The sequence below is a fragment of the Acipenser ruthenus genome, chromosome 38 (assembly GCF_902713425.1).
Source record: "Acipenser ruthenus chromosome 38, fAciRut3.2 maternal haplotype, whole genome shotgun sequence".
NCBI lineage: Eukaryota > Metazoa > Chordata > Actinopteri > Acipenseriformes > Acipenseridae > Acipenser > Acipenser ruthenus.
The window spans coordinates 206,170-222,488 of NC_081226.1; the positions used below are offsets into that span (position 1 = coordinate 206,170).

The 16,319-nt window shown below is 38.9% G+C and overlaps 1 protein-coding gene across 1 annotated transcript; it reads right to left on the reverse strand.

Annotated features, from left to right (window-relative positions):
* Positions 1-1,871: 1,871 nt before the first annotated feature.
* LOC117964904 (carcinoembryonic antigen-related cell adhesion molecule 1-like) lies at positions 1,872-16,008 on the reverse strand. Its single transcript, XM_059009305.1, has 7 exons — positions 15,892-16,008; positions 15,394-15,720; positions 9,253-9,534; positions 8,886-9,137; positions 7,218-7,332; positions 2,528-2,547; positions 1,872-2,020 (listed from the first exon to the last, which is right to left on the reverse strand). The coding sequence occupies exons 1-6, from the start codon at positions 15,935-15,937 to the stop codon at positions 2,541-2,543; spliced, it is 1,029 nt and encodes a 342-aa protein (XP_058865288.1). The 5' UTR covers positions 15,938-16,008; the 3' UTR covers positions 1,872-2,020; positions 2,528-2,540.
* Between the last annotated feature and the right edge of the window lie 311 nt (positions 16,009-16,319).

The following is a 16,319-nucleotide window of genomic DNA, read 5'->3' on the forward strand; positions in this document are numbered from 1 at the left end:
TGTTTATTAACATGTAACTGAACGTTAATAAAGGGTACTGTCATATCAATGAAATATATATCAATGAAATGCCTCTGCCACACAGAATAAAGCATTACCTAAAACCCTTTAGGTGACAAGTAGCAAAATATTTTTCTTGATACAGTAAAGTATTGGCAAGGCACATCAAATTGGCAATTACTTAAGTTTTCATCATTTTATCAATTTCTTTAATAATTTAGTACCCAACAAAAATAGATCTTTTAAACCTGTATATTACACGTAGCAGAATACATGTATACATTTATTTATAAATGACACCCAAGTCTAAGCTTAATCATAATAACAAACATAAATAAATACATATTTATATTTAAAATGGAACTGAAATAATTAACTAAAAAATGCCCATAATTTCATTTTTTTTTTCAATACCAGTAATTGTATCCAGTGTCATTATAAAATACACAACATTCATGGAACAATAGAAGCAACATGGTTTGCAACTTGGAGTCACCTAACCAGCAGTGGAGGGGTCAACATTAGACTTTCATCTTTTTAAAAATTCAAACTACACTGATCATTTATTTATTTAACAAGGATTGCATCAAAATTGTATATTTGTTATTTTAAATATTTCTTTTAAGGTATGTGTGCTGCATTATAGATCAACCAAGATGCAACAGCTTGTTCACTATGTGTGTTAGGGGTCTGAGACTAAAGACTTGTTTAAGAATTTGACAGAATAGTGTGGGGTGGGAAATAATCCATGCAGCCAGGCCATAGTTTTATTGACCTGCACGGGGACAGAATACTGCCTCTGAACCAGGAACTGCTGTTCAGCATATTTCTGCTGAACAAACAAACAAACGCAGTCCCTGAATTCACCACCTTGTGAAGGTTAGGAGATAACTACTCAACATCTGCATTCAATACTGTAGATGTTATGGAGTGTTATCAAGGTTATGATATGCTTTGAAATCATGAACCACCTTTGGTTCTGTTGTAAATGCCTTAGTTTAATAATTAACCCTTCACCCCTTAGAAAATAAATGATGGCTGATGAGGAGGTGGGGGTGGGGGTGGGGGTGGGGGTGGGGGTGGGGGTGGGGGTGGGGGTGGGGGTGTGGTAGTGGGTGGGGGACTTGATAATGTGATGCTCATCTATTCAAATTACAGGGAACTTGCATTTTATCTTTTGATTGGTGATTGGTTGTTTTTTGTTTTTATTTTTTAAACATGTTTCCTCTGTATAAGGTTACCTGAATGACAGAGCTGATTTTCTTATAGCAGCTTTTAAAAAGTACAAAATAACAAAAACAACAACTGTGATCAAGGCATTTTTTTTGCTGTTTTATGTTAGAATTAAATCATTTGCACACAGTTATCTTAGTTTTTGTTATTTAGTGCTTTTTAAAAGCAGATCGGTCCTTGTGCAGAGGAATTGCAGCCCTCTGATGGTGATGGGATTCATAATGAATACACTAGAGACTCACAGGGAATGGATGAGATGCTGGTTTTCATAACCCTGGTACACAGTGGGCTCTGTCTGAATTATTAAACTGCGGGGGTACAGGATTTATATCTGCCATCGTGCAGGTGACTTGAATAGACCCCAGGATGTGCAGGGGGTACAGGTGGAAATGTTCATCTCTGTTAACCTATCCCCAACCCCGACCCCAACCCCAACCCAACCCTGACCCCAACCCCGACCCCAACCCCGACCCCAACCCCAACCCCAACCCCAACCCCAACCCCAACCCGACCCCGACCCCGACCCCGACCCCAACCCCACCCCCGACCCCGACCCAACCCTAACCCCAACCCCAACCCCAACCCCAACCCCAACCCCGACCCCGACCCCAACCCCGACCCCAACCCCAACCCAACCCCAACCCCAACCCTACACTGCTGGTCTATTCTTTCCAGCGGGCCGGCCTGCGACTTGGGCGTATTCAGTAGTAGTCTCTTCCATCTGTATCCTTTGGCCACTTGTATTGTTTTTTAGAAATTTGGGGTCAGCGTAGTGAATGTTGTCTGCCTGTTATACAGAAAAATAATAAGTCGTCTTCAGTGCAGAATGGCATGTTTGTGCAGTATTCTCAATATTTCTTTTTTTTTTTTTTTAAATAGACTAACCTATTGTAAAAGAATGCTAATATAATTGTTACTTAAAAAAATGATATAACATACAGAAAGCTGTGATGTGTACAACAAAGAGTGTACTTGGATTGGGTGGATTTAAACTTCAATTTTAAAACAATGTAAAATAGGCATTTACACTAAAACACACACCCTATAATAAGAGTAAGAATGATTAATAAGAATGATAAAACAAATCTAACTAGACTCTAGAAAGCCTTTGTTAAATCTTTTACACTGATGATAAATTAGGGAAAATGGTTTGTAATAGAGGGAGCTCTCACTGTAACTAAATACATAGAGATTAAAGCAGTTTCTGCTGCAGCTACTCTTAGTGCTGAAGTTATAAATAATTACTGAACTCTAAAGTGTGATGAAATTAAATAAATAAAAACGTATTCTTTACCTTATCATTTGCGTTAATGGCTGCAGCAGAACATGGAATGAAAAAAAGACTTGTAACAAATTGCATTAGAGAAATATATCAACACAGTAAAAAAAAGTCACGTTGTGATGACACTCTACTGATTCTTTAAGCTGCAGTTAGTTTAAAGCACCTACATGTGTTATTCTTAGTTTCCCCATGGTAATACACACTATACCAGGTTACATCTGCTAGGTCACTGGTTTGGTGGGTTTGCTCTTTACAGAACACGTCAGTCTGGATTACAAAATCGATGTGTCAGTTTGCACAGGTTGCATTTTCCAACCTGACAATTTGAGGCAGTAACTGAGTTGCTACACTACATGCAACACATTTTAAAATAGGAATGATGTGAATAATCAATCGGTCATGCAGTTGTCTAAAATGTCTTAGAGATTCAAATGTAAACTGATGGGGCTCTTCCACAAATTTAGTTTTAGACTAACAGTCAGTGGATGACTGCGTATGTCTGTACTTTGAACAAACTGATAAGAGCCTTCTGAGAGAATCATCAATCTATGCAAAAAAGCGATTTGAAAAGCAACACACAAGTATAAGGTAACTCAGGTGTGCATGATTTCTGTAGAGCTGCATCACAATGGGAATGATTAAGAAGAACTTATAAGCAAACCTTCCCTTATTGAACATCGGCAGAGGTCGTGTTTTTGCTGTTGCGTAAACAGTGCTTAATTTGAGCCGGATCCTGCCGGAACAGGATCCGGCACCTCTCAGATTTTACTTTTTTTGTTCCGGCACCTAATTAGCTCGGATCCGGTACCTCTCGCAGCATGAGTTATTATTTTTTCCACTGTTTGCACTGTAAACATTCTAATAAAAGCGATCAGAGTTAAAGTTGCTTCTGCCTCCTCGTTATTTCTCCCGTCCCCCAGTAAAAGTGCATCCTATCCTGCCACACCGATTCCAGACCTGCTCTCTCATTTGTACAGAGAGGTTATGGGGCGAGCCGGCGATGTAAGTAACTGATCTTGAAACAGTGTGGTGAGCTAGCGAGAGGTCCCTACGTAATCACGTCACGTAGCCTAGGCTAGTCGTCGCTACTGAATTTGAAACGTGTCGTGGGAAAGGAAAGCCAAATCAAAAATGAGGGCGAAACTGCTCCTGATGGCGATGCCTTAGCTAGCAGCGCTGTCTGCGCTGCTAATCCCGCCAGTTCAGCATCACCACCGGCACGTCCTCCACTAGCTAGCAGGCCACTAGTGAGTCAGACTCGGCGGGAGAGGAGGACGGGGTCGGGGAGGACTAGTGATGGGCAGTTCGAGTCTTTTTTAGTGACTCGATTCATTTGATTCAGTTCAGTTTGGTGAATCGATTCATTTCGTTCATTTGATTCACTGATTCAATGACACAAAACCAATCAATGTAGATCGCATTAAGATTGTTTACGTAGGTTTATTTGAACCGGAAAGAACGAGTCGTTCACGAACTGCACATCACAAAAGCGAGGGAGAATCTATATTTGGTTGACTTGGTTCATAAACATTAAATTAAATATAGTTTAACAAAAAAATAATATATATATATTTAGAATACTGGAGATAACATAACAGTTTGAACCATTAGCATTGTTTAACCATCAGTATCAATCTAATCTAATCTAATTTAATTTAATCTTTTTAAAAAAATAGTCAATTGCATTTCTTATGTGTTTTTTTTTTCTATACATTTGGAGTCACCCATTGTTTTTTACAACAACAAAAAAGAGAGCCTCGAACGAGTGGTATTTGTGGAACTAATCCGTGGTATTTATTCAGCACAGAGCAAAACGCTGTTTGCCCAATTCCTCTTCTATCCAGTAAACCTTTGGGATTAGTCATGTAATCAATCACACGTTGAAGCACACCTATAACCGCACCATGTACATTTTATATGAACAAAGTTTAAACGTGTATATATTTAGTATTTTTTAGTGTTTAACACAGTAAAATAACATTTAGAAAATGTATATTTAATGTGCGTGTAAAATATAATAGACGTTTAAGAACGTCATCCATTAGAATGTGTAATATCCTCCTAAAAGGTCATTGTATCGTAGCTGATACTACGTGTCACTTTGTGGACTAAGGTGAATCGCCGTCATTATTAAATTATAAAATATTTAACCGTAGTTGTAAATTGTCATGTATAAAATACATTCATTCCAAGGTCAAATATGTAATCATAAGTTATATAACGAAGCCTTGGGTACAATAACGTTACAATACCAGTAGATGTTTGTATTTATTTATTTTGGAAATGAGGTGTATATCTCAATTATTATTATTATTATTATTATTATTATTATTATTATTATTATTATTATTATTATTATTATTATTATTATTTAGTAATTTGGCTGACTTTACTCAAGATGACTTAGAAGTATTAATCATAGGGAGGGATGAAACTAGCGAAAGAGTGGGTGGAATGCACAGTAACGTCCTCTGCCTCCGACGTAAAAAAAAAACAACAAAGAGCCCTCAGAAAAAAGTTTTTTGAACATGTCCGAACCAAGGCCCATTTAGCGGCAGCAAGCATTGTAGCCAAGTCTAAAGATGACACCTTAACACGGGTTATAGTTACATTGTCTGGCTACATTGTGTTTGTCACTTTTTTCTCATGCATTCCGGTACCTCAGAGCCCCCCCCCGGAACACCCCCCCTCTCGCGCTCACTATGTGTTCCGGGACCTCCCGATTTACAAATTAAGCACTGTGTATAAACGCAACATATTAACAAGACCTAGACCCAAACATTTCCAATCGACTACACTCTATTCAAATGGCTGTCTCAAGCAAAAAGAGGCTGGGCATGGACAACATAATGAATAGGCTTACATACATACAGTATAGTATAGTCTACAAGCTTTTACATTGTCAGCTGCAGTTTTCACAGAAACCTACATAATGATCTGGAGAAGAAAATTATTCAGAATAGTTAAGAACTTATATTTGTTGTATTTTCTGTTTATTTGTTGAACATATTTTTTCTTTAAACAGTCATATGCTAGTATATTTACTTAATATAATATTTCATAATGTAAAAGCTTGTTTTTATTTTTTATTTGTGGTAGAGTAGTTTGTTTTCTTGTTGACTGTTGCTTTTCATGTTTGCAATGTTAAACAGAAGTGCAATATGAATACCACAGTATGGTTTGTAAGCAGATTTTAAGTAGATTGCATGCATTTATAAAAAGGATCGCAACCTCTGACAGGGATCGGTGGGCTAGTGTATGAGGTGATTATCATTGAGGCGATTATCTGAATCTTTTGTCTATCAATGTAATCATTGTCTGTGTGAAAAATAGGCTGTGGGTAGCAGGCAGTTTGAGGGACAACTGTGCAGTGGTTTCAGATAATGGAAACAAAAAAACACAAAACCAAAAGCCTAAACTGTTTTGTTAAAACATGTTAAAAATCAAAAGTGGGGGTTGGGCATGTATCTACAAAGAAACAACAGCATTAAAATGTTATTATTGCACCCTGCTACAGTGTGCTATATGGCAGAGCAGCAAAAACGATCCGGTCTTTCATCGTTCATACTCTAATGTTTAATGGCTAAACTGCTTCCTTGGACCTTGGTCTTGAGTTGTGAATTATTGGAAGCATAGACAGGGCTGCTTGGTCATATATTAAGTTCAGGTTGGTGAGGACATTGGTTGTAATAGGCTTTGTTATTAATTTGCATGTTGCACATTGTGTAGCACACTCTGTGATCTTCTGTAAAGTACTGCTTTTATACATACTGCATTCAACTGAAAATGCTTTATTATGTATCACTGCAATGTGCAGGAATATGGACAGGTAATGAATGCTTAAGTGGACCAACATCTCCAATGTCAAATATTTACAGTGATAGTGTGATTCAGATTAAAACAAAATGTTTCTTAGTATTACAAGTTCAAGGATACCTGTCTAATATGATACAGTGATGGCAGCTTGTGTTTCCATGTACCTGAACCACACTATTGGAGTCCAGTTTTAAATCCAAACACTTGAAGCAAGTACATACAAATAAAGCATTACATGTCCACCCAATTCCTTAGGAGCCAAGTTAATTAGTACAAACTGCACAGACACACACATGAATATCAGGCATACTTACTCTTATTACCTGGAGGATTTGGTTTAGGAGTTTTTGTGCCATTCCTAAATAAATGTTATATAGCAATGAGACTTTTCCAGCTTCATTACAGGCAGTCTGTTTGTTAACAGGCACATTATAAACACATTTACACTCAGCCTGTTACCTCACAGAGTTGCACCCCCTTTAAAGACAGCACAGTCTCTTCATACTCTATGTTGTGAGTTTTGAATACCCTGTAAGAGGTTTGGCCTGTCTTCTGTGGAAGAATGAAGAACTTAACAATATGTGATAGAATATTGATTGCTTGCTATTTTTTCCAAGTGGTTGATGGGTATTGGATATTGAGAAAGTAAGAAAACTTTCCCTGAGTATCATTGGGGAGGTAAATGGTTAAGAAATCTATGATCTTGTAAAAGACTGAAATGATAATTATACTGTACATATCTATCAGAAATAAAAGAACCATAGATACAGAGTGCATATTTTATGACTGACCCTTAATTGGCCTGGCTTTTTACACGTATTGTAATTGAAAGAATGTAATCTTTTAAAGCATTTTTAAATATAAAAGAACAAAATTGTGTACTCACCCACATTTTTTCAGGCAGAAATACAGTATAACACCAATGAGGGCAACGCCTGCAAGTGTGCCAAAGACGATTCCTGCAATCTCCCCTCCTGTCAAGGACCCAGAATTAGCTGCTGCTAAAGATTAAACACAGGGTATAAAGTGTGAGTGAACATCAACATATAGCATTGAGACCTCAGCCTTCCCCTACCCTTCCCAACTTAGCCATTCATTAGCTGGGAACTCTGGTGATAAATCCATGACTATCTCAATGCTTCCATGACTGTCACAATGGCTATACTGTTACATTCACCACTGGGCTGCTTATGGGTTAGGACAACCATCATAAGTACTGTGAAAGGTAGCCAAAGCCACCATTCGCCTCTAACAGGGCATAACTATAAAACAACAAAAGCCTTTACATTTTTCTTAGCAGAAGGGCAAAGTGTCTTTTCAACCATCCTGTAACCTTCATCCATTTTGTAAGCAGTACAATAAAACAGACCCTCTAACCTGCCTGAATCTACAAAGTGAACAAAACTAACAATCTGAAGCAGGCAGCAATCCCAATGTGAGGCCAGCCTACCAGTCAAGAGAAAGCTGAGAGAAAGAAGTGAAGAAGCACTGCAGGTCTGAAACATGCTCTCTGCTGTATCGGTCCACACATGTTATCATTTTTTTCTTAAGATACAGTATGAATACAGTATGTTAAGACTTTTCATCTCTTGTTTATGCCTTGAATGTTTACATGAATAAGAACATACAGTACTGTATGCCGCTCTACCAGTTTGTTTGTAAAGGACTTTATTAACATTTTAAAATGCAGCTTAGTACCTAGCAGCAGAACCTGTTGGGGATTTGCTACAACCGATACCGATGTTTTTAATTACTATGTGTGTAGGCTTACTAGCCACCAATTAATAAATACATTTAAAACTTAATATATTGGTTATTGTATCTAGTTATTACCCTATTTTATTTGAATGCTTACATTTTCTATAAATAAATGATCAGTAAGAATACTGTAACTACCCGAACTCATTTGAAGGTACTGTACCGTCATCTATTACTGTTTACAAGACAGTACAGAGCAGGCAGTGCGGAGCTCATCCCTTCTGACAGGTGAGCTGGGTGTAGAGAAGTGCCTTCTTCAGAAACAGGGCTTCTGAAATTCCTCAATTCAAACATGCACAGCTTACTTCCATCTTCGTTTTTTTAAACGGGTTTTGTTTGAAATGATACGCAGTATGCTTAGGAAAATAATGTATTTGTGTTGCAGTATGTCACAGTGAAATAAATACAAAGATGGTGAACACAGCTTCTGATTGATTGAGTGTCGTGCAAACTTGAAGTGAGAGAGAGAGAGAGAGAGGGATACTGTATATATATATATATATATATATATATATATATATATATATATATATATATATACTGTATATTAATTTGGTGGTGTAATTACTATTAAAGATTTTATTACATGTTTTTTTATTGTTCATATCCAGACAAAGCAGACAAGAAAGGCTCAACAAATTAACCCAACTAAAGACCATCCTTAAATCAACAACAACTGACCAACAAAACGTAACACTCTCAAGGATTCCCAACACTAATAATTTCCTTTCAGTTAAATCCTCAATAAATTAATAGTAACTATAAAAAGTATTCCCTACAAACCCAATAAACTCACCAGTCATAGTAAATTCCTTTACTGCAGAACTCTTTCTTTCAGTCACTGAGTTCCAGGCTACACAGGTGTAACTTCCCCTATCAGCATTGCTTACAGAAGCTATCTTGTATTGCGAGCTCTGGGCAGTCTCTGTCCCATTGAAATACCAGGTGTAAATACAAGGGGGGAGAGACTGAGCCGAACATGTGAATGTTACAGATGAGCCTTCAGCTGCTGAGTCTGGGGCTGTAATAGATGCCTGCTGTGGTCCATCTGCAAAACACACAAGATAACTGTGAAGAGCCTTAAACACTCACACCCCAGTGGAGCAGGCAAAATGAGTCTGAATTCAGCATGCACAGAGAAAAGAGGATCTTTGGATACTTACAATTAACCTCCAATCTGTATCCAGCGCTTGTCGCGTCACTTACAGGGTTACTGGCTTTACACTGATATTCTCCATCATCAGACTGCAGCACTGGGTTGAAGGAGACTACACTGCTGTCCACAGACAATGTTATTCTGTCACTAGTGGACAAGGGCTGACCATCCTTCAGCCAGAGCCTTGAGGGAACAGTCTGTGATCCAAGCACCTCGCAGGTCAGCTTTAGAGTCTGGTTTGCTATTGGCTGTGCAGGGCTGGGTTTCACATTTACATTAGTTATCCGCTCTGTGAACAGAAGGGACAGAATTAGACACTCTTTAGGAAAGATAATTGTTGCTTTTACAGAAATACTGAACTAAGTGTCCACAATAATCATGTCTTTCTTACTTCATCTGATGGGAAATTGAATAGTCAACTAAAAACCACAAAGTACATTTTGTAGAGGTAAGGAAGGGGTCCATTGTGGTGTAGTTATGAAAACGGTTAAAGGAATACTTTATAATCTCTGAATTTTAACTTTTTTTTTTATAATCCCATGATATTATTTCTTTATCAATATGTAATACATGTACTGTTTTTGCACATGGATATTTGGATAATAAGTGACCAGGATTTTCCCTTTATAAAACAAGCCTCATTACCATAAGATGATGAAGGAAACACATCATGGGATAATAAACAGATAAAATAATTAAATATTATGAAAATTCAGGGGTATGCAGTATTCTTTTAAAGGGGGTTCATTAAAATAATTACACAAAGTAACAGGACAGAATAATTACAATAAATTTTACCGGATATGAATTGTCATAACTTACACAGAAATATAAAATAGGTGAATAGTGGGAAAAAGTGGACGAAAGAAATGAAGAAATGATGGTAATTCATATTTGGTAAGATTTACTGGAATAATGTTGTTGGCTCTATGTCCTTTAAGAAGTGTTGCTCTTCAGAGGACACTGTGTGATTCACCAGCACTGGCTACAGCTGAAGGGGTGTGCAAGCAGGACAGACTGGACCGCTGTGCCTCTCTAATGTGTTAAAAAGCAGAAGAGCTCCAGAGAGTGATGCAGGGTAGGGTGCAAGACACATAGATCAGGGGAGGGGGTTATATCAATACCATCTAGTAGGAGATAGATGCTGTGGCACAGAACTGCAGAGCTGAGTCTTGATGTGTAGAACAACAGCACTCAAACTACAAGTGTAGCTCACTCCAAACAAGGACATGTAATTCAGCTTTGATTTTAGTGTAGTTACGATTTCATTGATCTCTGAGATGAATAAGTTTACCAATCTGAAGTAATTGACTCCACTTGAGGTAACTGTGTAGTGCTGCCAGTACCAAAATTCAAATTAGGAAGCACTCCTACTATATATGGTACAAACACTATTTATAGTTATTATTATTATTATTATTATTATTATTATTATTTATTAGCAGACGCCCTTATCCAGGGCGACTTACAATCGTAAGCAAATACATTTCAAGAATAACAGTACAAGTAATAATACAATTAAGAGCAAGATAAATACAATGACTTTGGTTCAAGCAAGTACAAGTGTGACAAAATACAATTCAATAATACAGCAGATAACAGTGACAGTGATAGTTACATCAGGATATGATTAATTACAAAATACTACAGATTAAACATTTGGCATATTACAGTACAGTACACAGGATTAAATGCAGTAAAATAGGGGGCAGATAAGAGCAAATAAAGCACATTTTAAGGAATGGTGATAGTGTCCCAGGGGAAAAACAGAGGAGTTCTACAGGTGTTGTCTGAAGAGGTGAGTCTTAAGGAGGCGCCGGAATGTGGTCAGGGACTCGGCAGTCCTGACATCTGTAGGAAGGTCATTCCACCACTGCGGAGCAAGGGTGGAGAAGGAGCGGGCTCTGGAGGCAGGGGAGCGTAGAGGAGGTAGAGCCAGTCTTCTAGTGCAGGCGGAGCGGAGAGGTCGAGTGGGGGTGTAGGGAGAGATGAGGGTCTGGAGGTAGCTGGGTGCAGTCTGGTCAAGGCATCTGTAGGCTAGTACAAGAGTCTTGAACTGGATGCGAGCGGTGATCGGTAGCCAGTGGAGTGAGCGGAGTAGTGGAGCTGCGTAGGAGAAGCGAGGCAAAGAGAACACCAGGCGGGCAGCAGAGTTCTGGATGAGCTGGAGCGGACGGGTGGCGGACGCAGGGAGGCCAGCCAGGAGGGAGTTGCAGTAGTCTATGCGGGAGAGTACCAAGGCCTGGACCAGGAGCTGGGTGGCGTAGTTGGTTGTTACCAAAAATGTAATAAGCATGTAAGCAGAGATTACATAATACTGTACTGGATGTTCATCACACAGTAAAAAAAAAAAAAAAAATCATAATTCTAAAACTATAAGTGGGAACCTTGGCCGGGTCAAATAGGTTGGTTTAATTTTAAAAAGGGTGAACACAAACTTGATTCAATAATCAATACTGTCCTTAAAAAAAGAAGTTGAGAATAGGCCTGTGTGGAAGGGTGGTGGGTATTCACTGACACACAGGAGACACAGAAGTAATTTGGGAACACCGCACAGGTGCCCAGTTTTATTATGGGAGCGTAATTTCTTTTCAGCCCACAGAGGGCGCTGTTGTCTGTGGTCTGCCTTATTATTTATTATTATTAATTTCTTAGCAGACGCCCTTATCCAGGGCGACTTACAATTATTACAAGATATCACATTATTTTTACATACAATTACCCATTTATACAGTTGGGTTTTTACTGGAGCAATCTAGGTAAAGTACCTTGCTCAAGGGTACAGCAGCAGTGTCCCCACCGGGGATTGAACCCACGACCTTCCGGTCAAGAGTCCAGAGCCCTAACCACTACTCCATACTGCTGCCCCTACTGCTGCCTTACCAGCGATGGTACCCCTACTGCTGCCTTACCAGCGATGGTACAGACAGAGCCACAACTATACCGGGAGCGGTACAGAGTACAGGTGCTCAAACACAAGAATAATCAAAAGGCCAAAGGAACAGGGAAAATAAAGCACAATAAACAAAACTATAAATAAAAGGTGCTGCGCTCGGCAGCTTCACCCCAACCGTCGCTACCCGTGTTGAATGTGAGTGATATTCAGCTGTGAGCCCAGTTTGTTAAGAGGGGCTCCATTAAAGAACCATTGGTAGTGAGCAGGTGGGCTGGACTGTGCAGAGCAGGACAGAGTGAGGTCTGATCCTGCACTATAGATCGGCTTCTGGGGGCTGATAGACAGAGTGAGGGATTCTGGTCCATCTAAAATGAACATTCACATTAACATGCTGTTGAACACAATGAGATTTCAATCAAACAACAATAGCTACTGATCTTTGAAGCTCTTCCATGGCAGCCCAAACCAAAGCTACGGACAATTATGAAAATTAAACCTCTGTGTTATTATTTGAGTTTATCTAATGTATTACCAGTCTGGTTCACTATTTCATACTGCTGTAGTGTGTGCAGTACAAAGCCATTCACCATTCATATTTACAGAAGGGGACCCACACTTGTAATACAATCAGTCTAAATGCAACCAACATAAACCAACACATACTATGGTTTGCACAGCCTTTTTAACAGGTGACCTTTTAGCTATAGCATAAAATGTTTTCATATTAATCAGCAAATATTTTCAAATTTGTTTTCTTTGAAAATTATTCTTTGCTAGGTGTTACATAGTGTTAGCAAAGAAACAGCCTTTGTCAACTGAGCTGTTTCTGCAAATGTTTTATTTTTTAAAACAAATGTGTTTGTTTTGATTTTCATAATTGTCAGAGATATTCAGCTGCACCAAAAACGACATCAATGAATTGCATTTTCTACAGCCCTTAGTTTACTGTTGTAGCCACTGTCTGATTACTGAATCCCACAACAGCTCACTCATTATAAACAACTTACTAAAAACAGCTAAGTAGGCTGGTGAACACACTCCCACACAAGTGGATGCCATCAACTTCCTCTTTCGTCTAGGTGTTTTTCATTAGTGTGTCTCATATGTAATAGCAATCCTTACTGAGTAATGCATTTTAAAAAGTAACTCTGTTGTAGAAAACACTTCATAGGAATATCAGTTCAAAGCACTAGTATGTAAAATGCAATTCTGAGTTAACACAGAAATGCATTTGGCTTGACTAGACAGAGGCTGCCAATTTAAGATCTGACTACATCAATGCAAACAACAATCAGCACTCACAGCTCACGATGAGACGAAACGGCTCGCTGGTGCTGTCACTGACAGGGTTAAACGCATTGCAATACAGGGTCCCATCATCAGATCTCAACACCCTGGCTATGGTCAGTGTTTTATTGTCATCACTCAGGTGAATCCGCTCACTGTCACTAACCACAGAGCTGCCATTGAACCATTGGTAGGAGACGGCAGAGCCAGAGGCTGTACAGGTCAAACTGACAGTGTCATTGAACTCCACTGGATCAGTCACATTGGAGCGGACTGTGGGTTGGGAGACAGGTTCTGCAGAGAAGAGAGAAAACACTGGGGAATAGAACCTGAGTGTGCTGTGTCCACAGTTGATCATTACTGGGATTTTATTCAAAACAGAGTACCAGTAAGTTGATATGAATGTGCCTTGCAATTGATAGAAGCATAGAGATGCAGTTATAATACCTATCCAAGTAGAAAGCGATGGTAGAGTCCCGAATGACTGATCATACAGTAGAGATGTGATGTGTCGAGCCTGTATACACATTGATATATTATATATCAATGATCACGAAACCCAAAATAAAATTGGGTAAAAATAATATTCTGATTCTTACAAACCTTCATTGAGATCACCAGAAACTGAAAGCAAAGTCCCAACCCAAACCAATGTGGAAAACGAAAACCACCACATCTCCTTTGACATGTGTTTCCACCCGCTACATCAGGTGTGATATGATTCCTGATCCACAATACTCCTTTAATCATAATGTATCAATCTGTTTGTACCACTGAATCACATATAGATGAGAAATTATGTTGAGAGGTTTTATAACAAAGAGGAGTCAGCCCCATACTGCACACACTGCCAGAATTCACAGAGAGAATCTGAGTCCCGAGGCTCAGCCTAACCCACATGAAGAACAGCAGGAGAACGGGGATAAGGACAGGTTTTATAACAAAGAGGAGTCAGCCCATCACACCTGTCTCTGACACTCCTATCCAAGTGATGGTTAAAGTTCAGTGCAACTTACATTTACTTTCTTTAAAAATAGAAGAATAAAATACTATATTTGGTTGGTCTGTAGAAATCTATATTTATACTTGCTATAGACCTCTTCACATGACTAGCCTTTATACATTTATATAGATTCCTATGATTTTTTTTAGCTTGTAAAGCTTATATGCTGATTGCTGCTTGGAATTATTGGTACTATAGTTATTTGGTAATATTTCTGATTCAAAGGCTTGTTTTCTGTTTCTATTAGATAGTTTATTCCGGGTGGTTATCAGCAAGATGACTATATTAGAGTCCCAAAATTCATTCTAAGGACTAGTAATAAAAGTACAACATTTGTATATATTTCTAGAGAATATTAAACATTCTTGCACTTTTCTGCTGAATAATATAATCATTGTTATACATTTCTACAGAATAATATATCTTTAGCAAGATTCATCAGAATTTGACGAGGGATTTTTTTTCACATATGAAAAACTCAAAAAATAAAAACATACAGAAAGACAGTCGGACGGACAGACAAACAGCCTCTATATTGTGTGAAATTCTAACACACTCAATACACATGTACGTGCACCTCCACTAGCACCCAAAGAGGGGGATGATGAAGAGGTGAGGAGAGTAACACAGCAGAGCCCCCTCTGTCCTCCACTAGCACCCAAAGAGGGGGATGATGAAGGGGTGAGGAGAGTAACACAGCAGAGCCCCCTCTGTCCTCCACTAGCACCCAAAGAGGGGGATGATGAAGGGGTGAGGAGAGTAACACAGCGGAGCCCCCTCTGTCCTCCACTAGCACCCAAAGAGGGGGATGATGAAGGGGTGAGGAGAGTAACACAGCAGAGCCCCCTCTGTCCTCCATGTCCCTCAGCTGTCCCAATACTTTGCTGAGCCAGATTTATAAATGAACCACCAGGTATCCCTACACTTCTATTTTTAAGACAAATTAAAGATAAATAACTTACCATAAACTTTCAAGGTAACACTTCCACTGAATGGTTCTCTTCCTGGTGTAAAGGTAGTGCCCTGAAATGCATACACTCCATCGTCGCTGATGTTCACAGATCTGAGCTCCACTGATCCTGTAGCTGTGTTCAGGGTGACTCTGTTCTCATATCCAGCGCCTATGACTGGGTCTGATCCGACCCATGACACCACAGGGATCTTTGCAGGGCTGAAAAACCATGCCACTGCACCTAGAACTCCAGGGGGTTTAATCTCCAGCATTACATTGTCTCCAACCTTGCTGATCACAGGGTCTGTGACAGGCGTTACTACCAGAGCTGAAGATCCTAAAAACAAAAATAATAATAATACAATCAAAAAATCTTTATTACCTTAGAATTCTGAGTATGATACTGAAATGCTTTAAAAAAGATCTATATGTAAAACCTACAGTATTGAATTTATATATATACATATATATATATATATATATATATATATAATTTATATGTTTTTACCTGCCCATAGTGATATGATAACCCAGTTTATAAAGTGCGCTCCCATCCTGAGATCTCTGCCTGCCAGCCCTGCTGTGCTGTTTCAGTGTAGCAATCACCAGCACTGTTCTTCTCCAGGAAGACATCAGCTAATTCACTGGGGAGGGTGCTTGGCATATATACGCTGCAATCCAGGAACACATTGTAACCATTATAGTAACCTTTGCCTCTATAGCTAATGATACAGACTATCAGTTGTGTGTTTTCGATCTGAGAAATGAGACAGGGTGTTTGATTATTTGCCCAGTTTCAAGATGTTGATTCCCGATGGGCATAAACCGTATTGTATTATATCAGTGTGTTGTGTGTTTGTATTACAATGATGTGACACACATTAGACACCAAGCAACATATTCTGTTAAAACAAGGTTGAAAGGATTATGTTAATG